At 44.8% G+C, this 23,083-nt stretch overlaps 1 protein-coding gene across 1 annotated transcript in view; it reads left to right on the plus strand.

The window, feature by feature from the left end:
- The first annotated feature begins 8,873 nt into the window (after positions 1 to 8,873).
- BCAR3 (BCAR3 adaptor protein, NSP family member) overlaps positions 8,874 to 23,083 on the plus strand; it is a 117,956-nt gene continuing 103,746 nt past the window's right edge. Inside the window, exons 1-2 of the mRNA XM_074961303.1 lie at positions 8,874 to 8,978; positions 14,852 to 14,966. Coding sequence (XP_074817404.1) covers positions 8,889 to 8,978; positions 14,852 to 14,966 — 205 coding nt within the window. The 5' untranslated portion in view covers positions 8,874 to 8,888. The remainder of the gene's footprint in view (positions 8,979 to 14,851; positions 14,967 to 23,083) is intronic.

Raw genomic sequence — 23,083 nt, forward strand, 5'->3', positions numbered from 1 at the left:
TGACTCTTCCCCAACATATTGTGTTCATCTGTGTGACTGATAATTCTGTTCTTTACTATACTCATTTGCCTGGTACTGAAGCTAGGCTTTCTGGCCTGTAATTGCTGGGATTGCCTCTGGAACCTTTTTTTAAAATTGGTGTCACATTAGCTAGCCTCCAGTCATCTGGTACAGAAGCTGATTTAAATGATGGGTTACATACCACACTTAGATCTTCAATTTAATATTTGAGTTCCTTCAGAACACTTGGGTGAATACCATCTGGTCCTTGTGACTCATTACTGTTTAATTTTTAATCAGTTTGTTCCAAAACCTCCTCTATTGATACCTCAATCTGGAACAGTTCCTCAGATTTGTCACCTAAAAGAATGGCTCAAGCATGGGAACCTCCTTTGCATCCTCTGCCATGAAGACTGATGCAAAGACTCCATTTAGCTTCTCTGCAGTGGCCTTACCTTCCTTGAATGCTACGTTAGCATCTTGATCGTTCAGTGGTCCTACTGATTGTTTGGCAGGTTTCCTGCTTCTGATGTACTTACAAAAAAAAATTTGTTGTTACTTTTTGAGTCTTTGGCTAGTTGTTCTTCAGATTCTTTCTTTTTTGGCCTGCCTTATTATACTGTTAACTTGACTTGCCAGAGTTTATGATCCTTTCTATTTTCCTCAGAAGAGATTTAACTTCCAGTTTTTAAAGGATGCCCTATTGTCTCTCACCACTTCTTTCTTGTTTAGATACGGTGGAATTTTTTGGTCCCCTTATTATGTTTTTTAATTTGGGGTATACATTTAATTTGAGCCTCTATTATGGTGTTTTTAAGAAGTGTCTGTGCAGCTTGCAGGCATTTCCATTTTATAACTGTACCTTTTAATTTCCATTTAACTAGCTTCCTCATTTTTGTGTTGTTCCCCTTTCTGAAGTTAAATGCTACTGTGGTAGGCTTCTTTGGTGCTTTCCCTCTCACAGGGATATTAAGTTTAATTATATTAGGGTCACTATTACCGAGTGATTCAGCTATACTCACCTCTTGGATCAGATCCTGTGCTCCCCTTAGGACTAAATCGAGAATTGCCTTTCTCCTTGTGGGTTCCAGGACTAGCTGCTCCACAAATCAGTCATTTATGGTGTATAGAAACTTTTCTCTGCATCCTGTCCTGAGGTGACCTGTACCCAGTTAATATGGGTATAGCTGAAACCTGCCACTATTGAGTTTTCTATTTTTGTAGCCTCTCTAATTTCCCTGAGCATTTCACAATACCATCACCATCCTGGTCAGTGGGTCAGTAGTATATTCCTACTTCTATATTCTTATTATTCAAGCATGAATTTTCTATCCATAGAGATTCTGTGGTACAGTTTGATTCATTTAAGATTTTTACTATATTTTTACTATGCTTTCTTTCACATATAGTGCCACTCACCCACCAGCACAACCTACTCTGTTATTCCTATATATTTTATACTCTGATAATACCATGTCCCATTGATTAGCATCGTTCCATGTACAAAATTTTGTGGGAAGGCAATTTCCATTTTCTGGCCAGCTCTACTTACCAGTCTCATAAGCTCACCTGTCTGCTCTTTACCATTCCCCTTCTTCCCCAGAAACCAGTGTATCTTTCCTACTGATCATCTTGCAGTCCAAAGGCTCCCCCTGAGTTGGGGACCTTTCACAATATAATGGTATATTCATGTCCTTGAAACGTAGCCCTTTTGGCTCCATTCCAAAGTGACTATCAAGAATAAATTCTTAGGCCTTGTCTACATTAAAGGGAAAAGCCAATCTAAGCTATGCAATTTGAGTTACGTGAATAGCGTAACTCAAATTGACAAAGCTTAGATCTACTTACCGTGGGGTCCACACTACGCGACTTTGATGGGAGACGCTCTCCCATCAATTCCCCTTACTCTTCTTGATCAGGTGGAGTACAGGAGTCAACTGGAGAGGGATCAGCGGTCAATTTAGTGGGTCAAGACCTGCTAAATCGACTTCCGATGCATCAATAGCTGCAGCGTCGATCCTCCGGTAAGTGTAGACAAGCCTTTAGTGACTTCCAAAATACTGTCTGTTTTGAGACCCTCTGCAGGCTAATAAAGGCAGTTTTTCTAGCCTAAATTCCTATTAAACATTTCCGGTAATAAGACATATTTGTATTTTAAGGCACCCAATGCCTGCATTGAGTCATGCATTTCTTCAGAAGGTAGTGGTTTTGGCTTTGCAGTTAAATGTATAACCTCAGCACTGTTACAATGTTCCAAGAATTATAACAACACTGAACAGATCACATTGTTTGACAGTAAGCAATTAGGGCTCTTTGCTGACCATAATACATCAGCCTGTGGGCAATTTGAAGTGACGTATTTAGAGTAGGCAGGCAGGTTAGAATAAGTGTTTTCTTGCTAAAAAATCATAATTCCACTGGGTTTTATGCAGAGCTGGTAAAAATTCTTTTTCTTGCACAGTGGACAAAAAAGGAAAAATATTTGAAAAGATAACACATATATTTAAGACTTAAAGATAGTGGCATGTTTGAACATGAAGCCTGAACGTTTCAGGACTTCTCTAAAATATTTGAGCACCAAGACCAGAAGAAGGACATGTTCAAGTCATAGGTTTAGATTAGAGGCTTTCAAATTTATTCATTGTGTGCTCTGCCTTCTAATAGAAATTGCCTTGTGGATGTCTGTCCTCCTGTTCACAAGTCCATAATTCTGTGGCAAATACAGCAGTTTGTTACATGGAGCAGTGGTATTAGGAGAGTATTTAATTTATTTCTATTTGTTTTTTAATGCAATGGAGCAGCTGGAAACAAGGAGAGCCAGCACTATGTGACTAGCCATCTACCCACAAACTACCAGCAAGGTCTCCTCTGACAAGATTCAAAACCACAGTCTTTGTACAGTCTGAGGCCATGGTACAGCAAGTTGCACTGCACCAGTGATAATAGGTGGAGACTACCTGCTGAGAGTTGAGACAGACAGAATGCCTCCATGTTTGCCAGGTGGGGGAAGGTATAATGATGCTGGTTCTGGTGGGACCCAACTGAGAGTGCCAATTCAGGACAAATTGCTTAAAGCAGGGCAGTTACAGCCCAAGGCTGGGGTTTCTATGCACACCAAGGCAAACCAAACCAGCCAAACAGAGAAGAGTTTGGTTTTACTCCACTGGCTAACCACAAGTCACACAAGCAATTCCCTTAGCAATTCCAGTTTCCCAGTATCACCACCAGTGCACTCGTTATGGGGACAGATGGTTATGAAAACCAATACCCCAGTAAAAGAAAAAGGATTCTCTCGATCCCAAAGGACCAAGCCCAAGACCCAGGTCAATATACATGTTAGATCTTACCCACAAATCACGCTGTTACCAGTCCTTTAGAATCTAAAATCTAAAGGTTTATTCATAAAAGGAAAAAGATATAGATGAGAGTTAGAATTGGTTAAATGGAATCAATTACATACAGTAATGGCAAAGTTCTTGGTTCAGACTTGTAGTAGTGATGGAATAGACTGCAGGTTCAAATCAAGTCTCTGGAGTACATCCACAGCTGGGATGGGTCTTTCAGTCCTTGATTCAAAGCTTCAGTGTAGCAAAGTTCCCCCAGAGGTATGAAGCAGGATTGAAGACAAGATGGAGATGAGGCATCAGCCTTTTATAGTCTTTTCCAGGTGTAAGAACACCTCTTTGTTCTTACTGTGGAAAATTACAGCAAAATGGAGTTTGGAGTCACATGGGCAAGTCCCTGCATACTTTGCTGAGTCACAAGGCATATCTGCCTTCTTTCAGTGGGTCAGTTGTATAGCTGATGGTCCTTAATGGGCCATCAAGCAGGCTAGGCAGAGCTGACACCAATTTGTCTGGGGTGTCATCCAGAAGCATAGCATAAATTTGGAATACAGGCAGTGTAGAGCCAATACTTACAACTTTAAATTCAAAAATGACACATGCATGCAGATAGCATAATCATAACCAGCAAACCATAACCTTGTCTTAGAGACCTTATTTGACCCCCTTTATACAAGATTTGGTGCCACTACCAGACCTTGGTTGCAACAATGTTTTATACGGTCCCAGTTCAAGTCAATAACGTCACAGAAGGTATGCTCTTACACTTCCTTCTTTGAAGGTGAAGTATGGTCTTTCCCTACTGCCATCCACAATCATCCAGAATGGGTAAAGTGGAGTGGCATAATTTGTGAGCCAGTGTAGCCAAGGATAAAAGATATTGGGTGTATTTGTGATATAGAAGTGAAATATAAATATTAATTAATGTTATAACACAGGGCCTACTGACCTGAGGCCTGTAAGATATTTAACTTAACAAAACAAGGCATCAAGCCTAAACAGAGGCTGAAATGAGTAGCTAACTGATCAGTGACCCTATGTTAAAAGATGAAACAGTTACAGTAATTAGGGTTGCCAGGCATCCGGTTTTCGACTGGAATATCCGGTCAAAAGGGGACCCTGTTGGCTCTGGTCAGCTGGCGGCTAAAAGTCCAGTTGGCCGCAGTGACTGGCTCCATGCGGCTCCTGAAAGCGGCCAGCATGTCTCTCCAGCTCCTAGGTGCAGGGGCAGCCAGTAGGGCTCCGTGCACTGCCCCCGCCCGCAGGCGCCGCCCCGAGCACAAGCTCTGCAGCTTTCATTGGCCAGGAACTGCAGCCAATGGGAGCTACGGGGGCAGCATCTGCAGACGGGGGCAGCATGCAGAACCCCCTGGCTGTCCCTGCACCTAGGAGCTAGAGGGACATGCCGGCTGTTTCTGGGAGCGACCTAAGGTAAGCACTGCCCAGAGCCTGCACCCCACACCCCCTCCCACAGCCCAAATCCTTGCCCCAGCCCTGAGCCCTTTCCCACACTCCAAACCCCTTGGCCCCAGCCCAGAGCCTCCTCCTGCACCCAAACCCTTTATTCCCAGCCTCACCCCAGAGCCCTCACCCCCAACCAGAGCCCTCACCCCCAACCAAAGCCCTCATGGCCTCCCATACCCCTGCCCCAGGCTGGAGCCCCTTCCCACACTCTGAACCCTTCAGCTCCACCCCCCAGCTTGGAGCCCCCTCCTGCACCCCAAAGCCTCATCCCTGGCCCCACCCCAGAGCCCACACCCCCAGCCGGAACCCTCACCCCCTCCCACTCTCCAACCTCTTGCCCCAGCCCGGTGAAAGTGAGCAAGGGTGGGGGAAAGCGAGCGACAGATGGAGTGAGCAGGGGGGCGGTGCCTTGGAGAAGAGGTGGGGCAGGGCCTTGGGGAAGAGGTGGGGCAGGGGCGGGGCAAGGGTGTTCGGTTTTCTGCAGTCAGAAAGTTGGCAACCCTAACAGTAATAGATGTTCTGATATTTAGGACATATATATTGCAGTGTACCAGTTAAAGCTGATTAGAGTATTTTGGGGCTTTTTGCAGACACAGGGTGTCAGCAGTGTACTAATCACTAGTTGTTATGGCGATTGAGTGACATAAATGTTAATGAGTATAAGGGGAACTAACAAGTTAGCTTATAAAATATGGGGTACCCCTAGTTTAGTGGGGTCAGAGGCAGATTAAGATGTATTAGGGCCCTGGGCACAAAGAACTTTGGGGCCTCCAACATCCCCCCTGCCATGGGGCTCTGCCCCATGCTCCACCCCTTCTAGAAAGGCCCTGCCCCCTGGACTGGCTGGAAGCAGGGGCTATAGTAAGAGCTGCTCAGGGAGCCTGGGCCACTATGGGGAGCCCTGGACCCTCCATCTGCCCTAGGCGGTGCACCCTGCAGGGAAGGGACACAGGCCAGGGGCTGCTCTTGGGCACCCCGGTCCCCTGTCCATGGCAGGTAGAGGGTCATGGACTTCCCACAGCTGCTCCAGCTCCCTGGGTGGCTTTTACCCAGCCTAGGACAGTGGTCCCCAAACTGTGGAGCGTGCCCCCTACGGGAGCATAGAGGAACAAATGGGGGGTGGGGGGCTGGGTCAGTCACCACGGGGGGTGGGAAGGGAGCGCCACCCAACCCTGCTCCAACCCCACCTCAGCCGCAGCCATGGCTGTGTTCCTGGCCCTACTCCCGGTCCCTGACCACAACCCTGGCCCCACCGCGACCCCTGGCTCCCATTCCCAGCTCTAGCCCTGGCTCTCATGGACCAGGTAACTGGGGGGACAACCCAAAAAGTTCAGGGACCCCTGGCCTAGGGTAACCGTATGTCCTGGTTTGGACTCGGATGTCCCAACATTTTATGTCAAAACTGGGCATTTTGTCCCATTTGCTCTTGCTAACTGATCACTAATTGGCAAAAGCAAACAGTACAAATGCCCAGTTTTGACAAAAAGGGGCTGGGAGTGGGGGTGAACAGCGGGGCTTGTGCCAGCCCTGCATGGAGAAAAAGGAGGCTTGGGCAAGTGGCTTGGGCTGGCTCAGCACAGGGGGGCGAAGGGAGAGGGGCCTCGGCCAGGGGGCAAAGGGAGAAGGGGCTCGGGCTGGCTCCACACGGGGGAGGGTGGGGGAAATATACTCACTCACACTCTGTCTGTCCATTCATATTCCAGCCTGGCCGGGAGCAAGGCCTCAAGGGGAAGAGAGGAGCAGGGCTGAGGGGCGGGATGGTGGGGGAAGGAGCAGCAGGGGGTGGGGCCAGAGGGCCAGCACTCCTGCAGGGCCCCCGAATTGGCCGAGGCCCATGGGCACAGGCCCTGTCGGCCCATACAGTAAGCTGCTACTGAGTGGGGTGTAGAAATATAGTTAAGGAAAAGGGATTGAAACCTTCGTGAATAGACACTACCCCAAATAGGCATCAGTGTGACTCATCAGAGGTATAACTTGGCCTGTGTGCCATGGGAGATTCTAGGATGACAGCTGTTGCTGGTGATGATGATGAGCAAGATAGTGACTGACAGTCCATGGTTTCCAAGCAGGAAATGTGAGTAATGCCTGTCATAGGGTAAACACTTTGTACGCTCTATCTGCTGTTGTGGGATTGTTTATCTGCTGAGTGGATTTGTTAATGAAGGAACTTGTGATAAATTACAATTGTTTCTTGTGTGCTCCTCAGGTCTCTCATTCTAATAATATTGGTGGTAATCTTCCTGATGCTGTTGCTGCTCAGGAGACCAACACTTATCGCAGGGGTGGGCAAACTTTTTGGCCCAAGGGCCATATGGTATGATGGGATAACATGGTTTTGGTAATTAAATATTCATGGTAAATAGGCCCAATGGCCTGTGGTGGGATATTAGATGGGGTGGGATCTGAGTTACCCAGGAAAGAATTTTTCTATAGTATCTGGCTGGTGAATCTTGCCCATATGCTCAGGGTTCAGCTGATCGCCATATTCGGGGTCGGGAAGGAATTTTTCTCCAGGGCAGATTGGAAGAGGCCCTGGAGGTTTTTCGCCTTCCTCTGTAGCATGGGGCACGGGTCACTTGCTGGAGGATTCTCTGCTCCTTGAAGTCTTTAAACCATGATTTGAGGACTTCAGTAGCTCAGACATAGGTGAGAGGTTTTTCGCAGGAGTGGGTGGGTGAAATTCTGTGGCCTATGTTGTGCAGGAGGTCAGACTAGATGATCATAATGGTCCCTTCTGACCTTAGTATCTATGAATCTATGAATCTGGGTATGGAAATTGTATGGCAGGCCATTAATGCTCACAAAATTGGGGGTTGGTGTACAAGAGGGGGTGTGGGCTCTAGGGTGGGGCCAGAAATGAGGTTCTTGGCCAATGGGACCTGCGGGGGCAGTGCTTGGGATGGGGGCAGCGTGCGTAGCCCCCTGGCAGCTCCTATGCATAGTAGCCAGAGGGGGGACATGCCCCTGCTTCTGGGAGCCAAGTGGAGCCACAGCACGTGCGAAGCAGGGCAAGCCCTGGACCCCGCTCCCCAGCGGAAGCTCAAGGGCCGGATTAAAATGTCTGAAGGGCCAGATGTGGCCCCGGGGCAAGTTTTCCCCCCCATCCCCCGCCTTATCGGCCACTGCAGTCTAAGAGATTAACTAATACACCAATCCATCAATTAATTGTAGGTGGGCCCAATAGTGGGCTCTCAGATCTTGCAGAATGAGACCAAAACAGAGTCCCAACAACAGAAAGACAGAAATTGGTGAAAAAAGTGCTCAGGGAGGTCTTGTTGACAGAGGGCTCAAATTCAAAGCTGCCAGCATCCTGATGGAGCCAAAGGAGAAGCTTCTATCTCCTAGTTATGGGATACTCTGTAACTCAGTGACCAGGTTGTCTGTGAATCTTTGACAAACACACACCACAGGATCATATTCATTCTTTGTCCCCTACAAACCACACAGTCCCATTCACTTCCTCCACGTTCACACACACATTACAGTCTCATTCACTCTTGTCTTCCTCTCATACATTTTATCACTCAATTTATTCAACATGAAGGAGGAACTAAGGCATGGTTGCTGGACAAATGTATTGAGGAATATCTTCTATAAATAGAAGGACTGAGCATTTTTTGCTGATTATATGATTATATTGTAAGCCTGTGTGTCATTCACCTTCTGAGAAGGCTAAAAGAAACACAGAGCCTTTGACATACTCAGTAACATCAAGGTTACAAATGAAACAACAAATTACATGTAGACATGTGGGCAGATCTTCAGATGGCATAAATTATCATAGTTCCATTCACTTTAATTTACACCAGCTGAGGATCTGTCCTTCAATCTTAATTTTACGTAACCAACCTTAATACATCATTAACAGGAGCTCTAAAACAATGACCAGATCATTCTTCATATCTTTGGAATTAATGGTGATAACGTTAATCAGAGGAGCTCATTTGCTATTAAAGTGGCTATTTTAAGTGCTCTGTTGGAATTCCACTGATGCTCAGCATTATTAGCATTAGCTAAACATTTTTGTTTGTTTTGTTCTGCAGAGTCAAAGGCATTGTGAGGTGAGGAGAGTAACAGATTATGAAGCATCTAGCCATTTCTAACTGGCTAACCCAGCTGGGTCTCCCAGAATATTGCATGCTCTTTGATAAACAATACGATGGTGTAGAGGTAAGAAACTCTCTTTTTTCAGGAAAATTCCTATGAAAGTCTCAAGTGGTACAATTAGTCTCAAACTAGATAGGTTATCAGTTAGAACTTTGAAGCTTTATGCTAACATAGAAATCTCATTAAAATAGCAGAACTCTGGTGGGAATTGGAGTAGGTAAGTGTTGCCCAAGTAATACTTTCTTTACCCTTATTCACTGGATTTATAGAAGCTTTAAGAGCCCAGAAGTTAGTGATGGAAAAAGCTTTTTTATTTACTGAGTCTGATCCCAAATGCAGAGTATAGTTCCCTGACTGATTTTATTTTAGCCAAAAGTCCAGTTGTCTATTGTCCAAGAATGTAGAACTTTTCTGTTTTAATATTCCTGATAAATATTACTTTGTTCATTTGAATGTTTCCAGACTTAAGCTATTTCTCAGTACTTCTGCTAGGGGCTAGACAGGACCGTTCAGGAGAATGTATAACTTTATGTAAATACACTAAGGTCCACACAGATCTCACTGCAGGATCAAATCTAAGATCTGAACATGTTTGGTGTGTAATTCTTTGTGCCTACCCATTATTACGAAAATATCTTGTATATAACTGTGAAAGCAGAACTTTTGATAACGTGTATGGTTGACAGAAAGGCAAAATGAGCAGGGATTTCATTTTTCATAATGAATTAAGTAAAGATAAAACTATACTTTAAATTTAAGTAACATTACTGTGGAGAGGTGAACATTAGGGCCTGATTCTGCAAGCACTAACTATCAAGAGTAATACTTACTACCAGGAGTAGCTCTATTAACTATTGCTCATGGAACTACTCCAGGTAGTAAGCAATATGCCTAGTAGTAATTACTTGTCCAACTGAGCCTCAAGCACAGGAAACTGAATGGTGATGCTCTCCCTTTATCTCTTGCAAACATGAAAAGAAAGCAAAACCCCACACCTTTTGTAATTCTGTATACTAAAACTCATCATGAAATACAGCCACTTTGCCAGAGTGCAAGATAAGATGAGCAGTTTATTATTTCTAGTGCCACTTATCCAGTATTAGCCAAGACAATCTGAGACTTTAGCTCTAATGGACACATTTACTAAAGTGAGAACAAGTAGATAACTTTTGTTTTCCAAATTGTAACCAATAAGTTGCATTATCTTATATCTAGTTTTGAATTTAATGAATAGTTTAGTGATAATGAATGTATTTGTTTACAGAACAATGGCACACATGGCTAGTAATACAGTTCAATACTGATGAAGAACCACATTCGGGGTGAAATTAAATTCTTACCAGCAAAGGGGCCGGCTCCAGCCCCTGGAAGGAGCGAGGTCTCGGGTGGAAGGGTGGGGCTGGGGGTCAATCTCCTCCAGCCAGCCCATCCGCACTGCCTGGCCCCCGTTGCCCGGGGCTCCGGCAGCGATTTAAAAGAGTCTGGGGCTCCGACCACTGCTGCGGTAGCGGCGGCGGCGGCCAAGAGCTCCGGGCCCCTTTAAATCATCAGCCCCGGGGCAGGTGCCCCTTTTGCCCCCTCCTGTCAGCGGCCCAGAGGAGGGGGAAGGTAGCAGCACTTTAACATGGGTTGCATATGGGCCAGTACCGGCTTCTTACCGGTACACTGTATCAGCCCACTTTCACCCATGACCACATTTATCAATATTAGTTTGGTAACGGTCACTAGAGCTATTTGTTACCATTTGAAAGTAGATAAATATCAAATAGGAACAGTAACATTTGAAAGACATCATGCAGTAGCCCACTTGATTCCAGTCTTGTGTCTGATTCTGTTTAACAACAGCAGAAGTATATAGAGTGACTCGAGCAGGTGACTGGGAACCACGACTCCTAAATTCCATTCCTCACTCTATCACTGACTCGCTGTGTCACCTCGGACAAGTCGTTTAGGCTACATCTTCGCTACAGGCCTGGGCTGTGACTCCCTTGCTTGCATACACATACGCGCACTAGCTCTTAGTGAGCTACTGCAAGTAGAAATAGCAGTGTAGCATGGGAAGCAGCAGCAGAGGTATGGCTTAGCCTTGTTGAGTATGTACCCACTAGTTTCAGGGGGATTGAGAGCGAGTGGAAGAGCTAGTGTGTGTGCAAACAGGGGAATCACACCCTCGCTAGTAGTGTAGTTGTAACCATGGTTTCTCTTAGTTTATTGATCTGTAAAATGTGTATAAAACCTACAACATAGCGATGTTGTGAGGATTAATTAATTGTATGTAATACAGAGTGCTGTGTAGCAGTGCAAAGTACTATAATTATTATACACCTATTAACCCCATTTTAAACACTTCAGTCCAAATCCTTCACTGTAGGAATTTGAGCCAGAAAAAGAAACACCAACAGATGCATCATTCTTTACAGGAATCATGCTAGCCAACATAAGATTCTGTTGGGAACACATTGCTGCTGCTCTAAACAGGAGCCAGGTGCGTACCAGGTTAGCAGGTGCTGTTGACTACAGCATACATGTTAGCTGGCTGGAGGACTGGACGTCCATCTCATCTAGCTGGCAGACCACGTCCACTTGGGATCATGGTATGCAGGATGGCAAATTTACAGGCCCTCTCTCCCAGTACTCTTGAGTCCTAGAAAGGGATCCTGCCCTGCTGCATGTGCAGAAAAAGTTTTCTGACATCTTTCCACTCACATAGTGAGTGGAGGGAGGTAGCCTTTTGAAATTACAGATAACCTCTGCTGTGTCTCTTCCCCACTGTGCTGAATCAGCAATACCAGAAGGAATTCTGGCCCCTTATATCAATAATTTTGGGGATCTCAGCAACATCTCTAGAAGCTCTGCAGGAATTCTGAGAAAGTCCTACCCCTATAAACCTATGTATGGAAGTCAGAACCAGAATCACCCTTCTGTCTACCATGCTGTGTTTTCTGTCTGCATTGTTGGCATGTATGAGTAACCTCTTGCCCCCACCTCCCAGAAAAAAAGAATATTCTTTACCGCTAATATTCTGCACTGCACTCAGCGTACAAGTTTATCAACAGTTGTACATTGCTTTGAACTGTTATTTTTATCACTAAATATTTCAATTATATCTCACAAAGTCAAAAAATAAATAGAATAAATATTATTGTTAAAAGTATTTTCATCAACTGAAAACATTCATGGATTCATTTGTAAATGAATTACAGTTATTCACCAGTCATTCCCCGCAATCAAATTTTACTCAGAGACAGACAATAGGGTTTTAATTAAAAGTGGTTTTCATGTCACAACTGTGCTGCCTATCTACCAATGTATTTAAGTGTTGGGGGTAATCTGATAATCCAAGCAGAATAAAGATAATCGGATTTCAAAGATAATTTAGAGTCTGTGAAGGCTAATAAACTCATTTTCTATGATAACCTAGGTCCCCAAGCAGGCAGTCAGTAAAATGCAGTAGTAAGTTGAAACATGTTGCTATGTGATTCATGCTAGCTTTGTAACACAAAAGATCCCAATATAGAACCCTGGGAGGGCTGAGCTGGCAGACAACAAATTGAAAGAAACGTACAGCAAAATTACTCTTTTAGTTTAATAGGCCTGAAAGCCTGTCTGGGGGAGAAATCAGCTGCTGCTCAAAACTTAATAATAGGCTTACTGCATCACTCTGAATACAATGGATTTTTCTGAGAGTTAGAACCACCAATCACTTCCATTTACTGTTTTACTGTTTCTGGAGGTTCCACTTCATTGCCATCTTTATGCTCTTTCCCCAGTTTCTGAGCTAAATACTATAGACTGATTCAAAGTGCCTGATTTATGTTCCACTGAAGTCAATGGGACTACTCATGTGCTTACCTAGACATGTGCTTAATTACCTTGCTGAACTGGGGTTTAAGTTGTCAGGTGGCTTAGTTATTACCTATGTTATCTACTATCTAGAGTTAGTATTTTTAATAATAATAGTATTTACATGGGGCTTTTTATCTTTACAGCAGAGGGTATCATCATTCTCATTTTACAAATGAGGAAACTGAGGCAGAGAGAGGTAAAGTGCCCATAGCTACAGAATGGGTCAAGTGGCAGAGCTGGGGGTAGATCATAGGTTTCTTGATTCCCAATCCTGTACTTTAACTGGTTCTTAGAGAGGAACATAAAGTGTTGTGTGGGAGTCTCGAATAAAGCAGGAAAACTTTCAGGTAGGAGATTATTCTCCCTTCTACAATCATGGCGTCTGTTTATCATTATTTTTTGCTGTCATAACAATTTCTCTAACACTACTTCAAAAATCTGCCAGTAAAAGCCCACTCTGTATTACCACCAGTGTATGTTGTCTAGAACTAGAGCTGTAAACGCCAGTTGCCTAGTTTTGCCATTCTTTTATGTTTGGCAAAGGCTGGACAGGCAGAAGGCCAGGCTGAGTTTTTTGGTTTCGATTTTTTGGGGGCGGGGGAGGGTGGAAGGAGGTGAGGGATCCTGTGCCAGTGTTAGCACTAGTTTTAAAACCTTTCCCACTTCTCTGTGGCTTCACCTTTGGTATTTTCCCCTTTTGGGAAACGTGAGAGGGGGAAACTAAGCATAATAGTTTCATGATCAGAAAGTCCTGCCCCTTCTATTGACATACATTTAATGCATCAACATCTGGGAAATACTCACAGTTGATTTCACACTTCCAAATGAAAAATAGTGAGGTCTTCCTTCTACAGCTTTATGGAACTGTCTCATTACTGGCATCTGAAATGAGGGTTCAGAGAGTAAAAGTGGGTACCCTAAATCCAGTAGTGTCTCTCAGGTACTATGGTTTTATTTAAAAGAATGAAGATTTGCTAGTTTGTGGCTCTACTGAAAAAATAAATTCTTTGCTGTTAGTCTTAGTGGTGCAATTAAAGTAACTGTAACAATGCAATCTGTATTTTATGATCCGAGAGTTGAGATACCCAACTTCATAAAAGATACCACAATAGACTGAAATGTTATGAGCCCACCTGCCAGCACTAAAGTGGAGCAAATTCCAAAGAATTGCCTTGTTATGCTCCACAGACAAAAGACAAAATAGCAAAGGGGAAAGGAAACGTACGTGACCTAAAGGATTTTCTCCAAACTAAAATACTGATTTTCCCCCCCTTTCTTTTAAAGATGTTGATGTAAAATCGAAGCATTCTAGACCTTCATAAATAATTCCCTGAATTATTCAGCAGCCTATTTTGATAAATTAATTCTGATTTTGCAGAGACTAGGGAGATGGGAGAAGATAACTGTTCAACCTCAGTTATTCAGAACTCATGTCATTCAAAACAGGGTCATGTCCCCTGATGGCTGTTAATTACATTAAGTAGTCTCTTCATTATCCAAAATCTTTACAGTCCATAATTTTTCATGTCCCCCCAATCAAATTTGAACTGTATCTCCCTTCATTAATGTAAGTGAAAGAAGTATGAAAGTAGTAGTTTTTCTTCTAAGAGTCTTAGCTTGTGGGTATTTTCCATTTCTCAAAATGCAATAAATTGCTTCTTATTGTTAAAAATTCCATCAGCATGGATCCCAAACTAAATATGAAGAATCTTCACCATTCAGCGTGTGTTGAGAAAAGTGCACATTTTTGTTCATCACAACACTGGCTTTTTTTAAGAAAAACATTCTTTAACCTACATAAAGTTACATTGGCCCAAGTGCTGCTACATCATATGTTGTTATAATCATATAATTAGCCAGATGTCTTTTAGATGGTTAACTAGTTTTAATGACAGTTTGAAATCCTTCCTGCTTCAGTGACAGGAATTATCATTGAAAAGGGACTTCACATAATGTATAAATATTTTCCTAAACCTGCTGTTATTTAGCCCATAGTAACAGAAGGCCACCAATGTGGCTCAAGGAGAATTTAATTTACTATTGGAGTAATATCTCTCTACCATGTTCTCTTTCTCTGGGGTTTGCTACAGGACTTACTACACTTGACAGAAGTTGATCTTAGGAAAATGGGAATTGAGAACCAAATCCACCGAACACACATCCTTTCCAATATCCTGCTGCTTCAGGAGGCAGAGAGAAAAAGAGGTAAGAAATCTGCCATGTTTCCTAGAGGTTTGGAAAATGGATTAATGTTACTTTCCAATCACAGGGCTTAGAGAAATTAATATATTGATCCAGCCTAGCATACAACTTTGTGATGAGGCCCACAAGATTACAGTAACAAGAATGGCTGATGGTTTAGCTACTTGTGGGATATTTGGGGGAGAAGATAGGGATCATTAATCCATTCTCATTTTGGTTTTTGTCAGTACAGGTCTCCATATTAGTGTCACTTTCTACTCAGTCTTCATCCTAAGAACAAATCATAATGTTAGCAGACAGTATGATTACCAAAAGGCTGATTTATCCCTTTTCCTCATTTGGAAAGACTTTAACCAAAAAGTCAAGACGAAGCGGTGTTCTGCATAAATTATTTCGCTCTTATGAGAAAAGAAGAAGTGAGCAGGGAGTGTTTGGTCTAAAGGAAGAATGGATAACAAAGGCGCTTTCCTCCCTCCTTTTCTATATGGGTCCCTGTTCTAAACTGTTAGGATTGAATTAAAATACCTTATGTTTTATTATGATACAAGTCCCTTTCCCAATTAAGCACCAAAGTTCTGCTCACAGCTGTTCGAGTATGGCAACTCTTCAAAATGTTCTCCTCTGAGTGAGAACTCAGTAAGATGGTACTATTTAGTCCTGGTTCATTGAAGAGGATCTTTCGAGAAATATTACTCTAGATAACAAGGTCTAGTTATGATGTGGTATGCCCAATAACTATAAAATATCATGGGCAAAGGCTGTCACAGACTTCACAGAAGCCAACATTTTACTTTGATAATGTTCCTGCCTTTCACTCATTTCAGATGAGATGAAAAGACATGGTTGGGAATAGAACCATGTGTAGGGATACTATTAATAAATATTCTGTGTTGACCTATGCTAGTCTTCTGTGTTTGGGAACTGATAGTCTGTGTGTCAGGGTTGAAAAACAACTGTATGCTCATGCAACCATATAATTTTTTCGGATTTTTTTAAAATCAATTATAGAAAAACTTACATAATTCTGAAGAGGTCAAGTAGGGTAGTTTAACTTTCATAAGTCAGAGTATACGAGACATTAACATATAGACTCAGTATCTAATTCTTGTAATCTATATTGTGAATGTAACAGGAAACTGCAAAACTTGATTATTGCAATGAGACTAGGAGATGTTTTGAGTGGAACCCATTTGCATTTACTTGTGAAGACTGGAATCTTGTGGCCTTCCTTAGATACTGTAGTGGTGAATGGGTTATTATTCGCAGTGGAAAATAAATGTATAACCAAAGGTGCTGCTAAGCTTTTCAGCCACCCACTGAACTGGTTTATAGACATTTTATGTCAGTTGAACCAACTCAATAGATCTGCCAAAAATCCAATAAAATAACCATCACTCTACCTAAATGGCAAACTCTTAAGTGAGCAGATAAAACAAGGAAAGGAGGCTTAACTCACAAGAATTGTACCAAACAAATGAAAATATTTGTATCTGTAACTCCAATGCCAATGAAGGATCAACAAATACAAAAACCTTTCTGAAGAATGTGGATGAGAATTTTAAAAAATAAAACATTTAACGTTAGCAGAGGCCTTGGAGATAAGGAAAATATGAAAAATAAAGGCTCAGGCAATGAAGCCCCTAATGACATAACAGTTTGCAAATAGTCTTTATACACCGTGTTCTTTTTATACACAATATTTCTCTTCGGACTGTATAGCTTCACATGTGTAGGGCTAAATTCATCCCAGTGTAACTCCAATGGCTTCAATAGAATCATAGCAGGGATGAATTTGAATCAAGAATTTTATTCCTGAATTACAGCATATATTTTATGTCACCTAGACATATCATTCTATTACCCTGCAAGCTATATCACTTGGCTGGTTTGGTAATGAAGTGCTGGAGTTTCCTGAGCTAAGTTCTAATGAAAATGTCAGTAGTTCATTGTTCTGGAAAATAAACAATTTGGAGTGCTATTTTCCCCCTCAATTTCTCTTTTCAGCTAATGGACAATTGTTGGTAACTAAAATATTCATTTCAGAGTGGGGCCAAATTTCATCGCTTGAGTTACTGTGTTGTCTCCAAAAGACTTACCCCAGAGATGGTCCATTATATTAAAAAAAACCTCTGGGAACACTGTAAACCAGATCAATTCTGTCAGGTAAGCGTGACTGCACACTATTTTGTTTTCACAGTAGGGACGAATGGCTGTTATCTAGTCTCCAGCCTTTTATGAAGTGTTTTTGTTTTGTGTCTGTCTTTGACGAAGTGCTGTGTCTACGAGCAAGAGTGCCTAATCATTTACACTGAAAACTCTTGTTTTTCAGCACTGAACTGTACTGAAGTCAGACACTGAGGCATCAGTGTTTTCTTTACTTTCCACTCTAAAATAAATGTGCATTTCTCAGCAAAAATTACACCACTGCAAAGTAAAAGGTACTTTTCCACTCTGGCTTAATTTGAATTTTAAAAGAACCCAGATTAGCACTAAACTTGTTGTTCAGGCGTTTTCTATGGAGTACAAGACAGAAGTTATTTTAACTTGCAGACACTCTCAGAAGTTGTTCGGTATTATTGAAGATACATAGGCATGTCTTAATGGTGATTTTTCATCTCTAAAAAGGTCTGGTTAAGTGCACAGATGGAGGATTCTTCCACACTTCTGCAAACTCTGTTGTTAAATATAAAAACATGTCTGCCATTTGTGTGCTTCCTGATTTTGCCTCCCAGAAGTATTTGACGTACTGTTTCCTATGAAAAAACAATGAGGAGTCCTTGTGGCACCTTAGGCCTGGTCTACAGTACGCGGTTATTCCGGAATTAGCTGAGTTAATTCAAAATAAAACTGATTCCGTCCACACGACCAAACCAGTTTTTTTTTATTTAAAGGCTCTTTAATCCGATTTCTGTACTCCACCTCGGCAAGTGGAGTAGCGCTAAAATCGAGATCACAGTTCTGGGTTACAGGTACTGTGGACGCAATTCAACGTTATTGCCCTCTGGGAGCTATCCCAGAATGCTCCCTTGTGACCGCTCTGGACAACACTCTCAACTCCAATGCATTAGCCAAGTAGGCAGTAAAAGCCCCGGGAACTTTTGAATTTCATTTCCTGTTTGGTCACCATCAGCACAGTCCGCCATCACAGGTGACCATCAGCACAGTCCGCCATCACAGGAGACCATGCAGAGTCCACCATCACAAGAGACCATGCAGTTCCGGATTCGCAGACAAGCTCCAGCATGGTCCAAATGGGAGGTACTGGATCTCATCACATGTTGGGGAGATGAATCTGTTATGGCAGAACTACGTTCCAAAAAAAGAAACGCAAATACGTACGCTAAAGTCTCCAGGGCCATGACGGAAAGAGGCTATTCCAGGGACACAGAGCAGTATCATTCAAAAATCAAGGAGCTCAGGCAAGCGTATCAAAAAGCCAGAGCGGCGAACGGGCGCTCTGGGTCACAGCCCCTTACATGCTGCTTCTACTGTGAGTTGCATGCAATTATGGGGGGTGACACCACCACTACCCCACCACTGTCCGTGGACACCTGCAAGGGGGGAGTTGCATGGAGTGAGGAGGATGAGTTATTGGAGGACAAAGAGGAAGAGGAGGAGGAGGAGAACAGTGCACAGGCGGCAAGTGGGGAATCCGTTTTCTCCCCTAGCCAGCAACTAGTCTTAACGCTGGAGCCAATAGCCTCCCCCGACTCCCAAGGCAGGCTCCCAGACCATGACCCTGGAGAAGGCACTTCTGGTGAGTGAGAGCTTGATCGGAGCCATGCGATGGGGGGAAACCCAGCCGCGCTGGGCTGTTCGCGTTTAGTTTAAAGGGCTCATCCCTGCTCAGAGCCTCATCGGAGCCACGTGGTGGGTGCAGGGAGGTGGGGGTGAGGTGTTGTGTGAAGCGATCATCCCAGAGAGCCTGCAGGCCCTCCTTTTATATGGCAAACGCACCAGGCATTGCTTGCTATGGGAAAGGAGGCCCGGCAGTTTGAAAGCATTGAAATGAATGCGGAAGAAGCAGAACCCCACGTGCCCCTAGGGCTTACCGTGGCTACCTGCAAGCTGAATTCTGTTGCCCAGCCGCGTGTGATGGGTTACTCACACCAAAGTGGCAGGCACTTCAGTATAAGAGGCAAAATGCGACCTTGTACAGAAAGAACATGTGCTGTGTACTATGAATTGCCTGTTTCACTGAGAAAGAGTGTCCCCTTTGTTCTCTAAAATGTATCTTTTAAAATATTACCCTCCCTTTTTCTCCTCCCGCAGGTGCAAATGTTTCAACATGGCCCCTATCTACTCCTTCCCAGAGGCTGGTCCAGATTAGAAGGCGGAAGAAACGAACTCGGGACGATATGTTCGCCAAGCTCATGCAGTCCTCCCGCACTGATAGGGCCCAGCTGAATGCGTGGAGGCAAACAATTGCAGAGTCCCAAAAAGCATTAAATGAACACGAAGAGAGGAGGCATGCGTGCAATGAGAGCAGGCAGGATGCTATGGTCAAGCTCATGGGGGAGCAAACTGACGTGCTCCTCTGTATGGTGGATCTAATGCGGGAAAGGCAGCAAGACCACAGACTGTTGCTGCAGCCCCTGTATAACTGCCCTCCTTCCTCCCCAAGTTCCATAGCCTCCTCACCCAGACGCCCAAGAACACGGGGGGCGGGGAGGGGAGGCTATGGGGACCCACATACTCAACCCCAGAGGATTTCACAAGCAGAAGAAAGCTGGCATATCCGAAATTTTGATTTGGTTTCTGGACTTGTCCTTCCCTCCTCCTCCACCCCCCAACCCATTACCTCCCCTTACCCCCGGTCTGCCTTCTGATTTCTCTCAATGTGTTGTGCAACAAATAATAAAGAATGGTTTTTAAACAATTGTGACTTTATTTTCTTTCATATATATAGGGGGCGGGTAACTTCAAGAGAAACAAACACAACTGTCACACCGTACTCTGGCCAGTCATGAAACTGGCTTTCAAAGCTTCTCTGATGCGCAGCGCGCCCTGCTACACTCTTCTAATCGCCCTGTTGTCTGGCTGTGCGAAATTGGCTGCCAGGTGAGTTGCCTCAACCTCCCACCCTGCCATAAACGTCTCCCACTTACTCTCATAGATATTGTGGAGCACACAACAAGCAGCAGTTACAATTGGAATATTGGTTGGGTCCCTGAGGATAACTCTAGGCATTTCAACATCCCCAACAGTAATTTTCTGGTCTGGGAAGTAAGTCCCTTCCTGCAGCTGTTCAAACAGACCAGAGTTCCTGAAGATGCAAGCGTCATGCACCTTTCCTGGCCATCCCACGTTGATGTCGGTGAAACGTCCCTTGTGATCCACCAGTGCTTGCAGCACCATGGAAAAGTACCCCTTGCAGCTTACGTACTGGCCAAGATAGGGATATGGGTTCCGTCTATCGCCCCACCGCAGTTAGGGAACCCCAGCGAATTAAAGCCAACCCCAATGGTCTGCACATTTCCCAGAGTCACTACCTTTGATAGCAGTAGCTCAGTGATTGTGTTGGCTACTTGCAGCACAGCAGCCCACACAGTAGATTTGCCCACTCCAAACTGATTCCCGACTGACCGGTAGCTGTCAGGCATTGCAAGCTTCCACAGGGCTATGGCCACTCACTTCTCAACTGTGAGGGCTGCTCTCGTTTTGGTGTCTTTGCGCTTCAGGGCAGGGGACAGCAAGTCACAAAGTTCCATGAAAGTGGCCCTACGCATACAAAAGTTTCGCAGCCACTGGGAATCATCCCATACCTGCGACACTATGCTTGTTTCCTGGGCCCAGAATCAGCGTTACACGGCATGAACCTGGCCCAATGCCACCATGATCTCCCAGTCGCCACATGCCGTGCTTCTAGGAACGTCTGTATCCATGCCCTCATCAGTATAGTAATCGCACTGTCGTCGCTTCCTCGCCCGGTTTTGCAGGTACTGCACATACTGCTGGATAATGCACGAGGTATTTACAATGGTCAAAACTGCAGTGGAGAGCTGAGCGGGCTCCATGCTTGCCACACTATGACGCCTGCATGTGTAATCCTGGAAAAAGGGCGTGAAACATAGGACAGCAGAGTGACAGCGGAAGAGGTGCTGTTCGGTTCATGATAGCTGAAAAGAGGCAGGAAATGACTGTCTTCTGTAGCTTTCACGGAGGCGGGAGCCCAGGACAGACACCATGGAGAAGCTCGGTAGTGCAGCAAGAGCAGGAGAGCCGAGTTGGCGGCGGAAGCTGTGCTGCTCGGTTTACGATGGCGAGCAGAGTTGGCAGCGGAAGTGGTCGATGAGGAAGAGAAAGAGTAGATACTTATAGAGATTACATAGAAAGACAAGAGGAAATGCGAGGTGGATTCAGAGTACCAGGAGAGAAGCAGTGCACCATACTGCACCGTCTGCTGAAAGCAGTATGGCGTCTGCTTGCCAAAAAGGCACGAAATGATTGTCTGCTGTAGCTTTCATGGAGGGAGGAGCGACTGACGACACACACCCAGAAACACCCGCGAGAATGTTTTTGCCCCATCGTGCACTGGGATCTTAACCCAGAATTCCAATGGGCAGCGGGGACTGCGGGAACTGTGGGATAGCTACCCACAGTGCACCGCTCCAACATTCGATGCTAGCCTCGGTACTGTGGACGCACTCCACCGAATTCACGCGCTTTAGTGGGGACACACAAGACCGAAAGTATGAAATCGCTTCTGAAAATTCGAATACAATAATTTTGAAATAATTTTGTACTGTAACAAATTTGTTAGTCTCTAAGGTGCAACAAGGACTCCTCGTTGTTTTTGCTGATACAGACTAACACAGCTACCACTCTGAAACCTGTTTCCTATGAGTATTTAATCCAACCTAGATGAAATTAGAATGAGGCATCATATATTTTGAATCAGTAACTAAGATCCTTTCAATATGCTCTTTGGTTCTTTCTACGTGTGGCCATGTTCTCTGCTGCATTCTGGCTCTTTTTTTGCTGCTCAGGTAATGCAAAGAAGCCAAAAAGCAACACAATCTCCCCCATGCCAGGGCAACCCTTACCTTGGAGAGTCCATAGTGGGCCTGGAGCCAACATAGAAATGTAGGTTGACCTATTTTAGATTGACTTGCAGCCACTGCAGTAATCACTGCGGTGGTGCATGTCCACACTACCTTCCTTGGGTCGGTGGTGCGCATCTTCACCAGGAGCACTTCCACCAACCTAAGAGAAGTGTGGGGAGCTGAGAGCCCGGTCTCTCAGCTCCACTAGCAGCTCCCTGCCAGGAGCCTGGCTGCCCCTCAGGATCTCGGGGTTTAGGTGGGCTGCCCCCACCTTCCCCTCCCCATTCCCCACCAAGAGCAGGGGAAGCCACCCGGTGCTTCTCCCCATCCTGTTCCCGGCTTGTCAGCCCACCATGCCAACCCTCGCCCACTCCTTGCCGGGAACCAGGCAGCCTTGTCAATGTCATGGCTCACCAAGTTGTGAAACTGACATGGTTGCCCCGTTCCCTGCAGTGAATGGGGTGGGGAGGTTCTGGGGCTTCTCACCCCAGTTCCCAGCTGGGAGTGGCGGGGTAGGGGGGTGCTGCCAGGGCTTCTCGCCGGTGGCTCCCAGCTGGGAGTGTGTGTGTGTGTGTGTGTGTGTGTGTGTGTGTGTAGAAAGGCACCAGGGTGTGTGTGTGTGTGTGTGTGTGTGTGTAGAAAGGCACCAGGGCTTCTCGCCCCAGTTCCCAGTGGGGGTAAGCTGCCGGGGCTTCTCGCCCACAGCTCCCAGCCAGAGCGGGGTCCAGCCGCCCAGCTCTCTTGGGGAGTGGGGGCCAGTAAAATTGACAAGACAGCCAACAGCCAATGTAAAGGAGGCAGTGTCTACATAGTTACTGTGTCACCTAACTATACCAACATAAGCCTTACGCCTCTCGTGGAGGTGAAGTTGTTATGTTGGTGTAGTAGAGCACTTAGGCGAGCTAAGTCGGTCTAAGTTACGCAACTTCAGCTACGAAAATAGCGTAGCTGAAGTCGACGTACTTAGAGCTACTTACTGCAGTGTCTTCACTGGGGTAGGTCAACTGCGGACACTCCCCCATTGACTCCACCTACGCGTCTCGCTCTAGTGGAGTACCAGAGTCGACAGGAAAG

The sequence above is a fragment of the Natator depressus genome, chromosome 8 (assembly GCF_965152275.1).
Source record: "Natator depressus isolate rNatDep1 chromosome 8, rNatDep2.hap1, whole genome shotgun sequence".
In the NCBI taxonomy this organism is placed as follows: Eukaryota; Metazoa; Chordata; order Testudines; family Cheloniidae; genus Natator; species Natator depressus.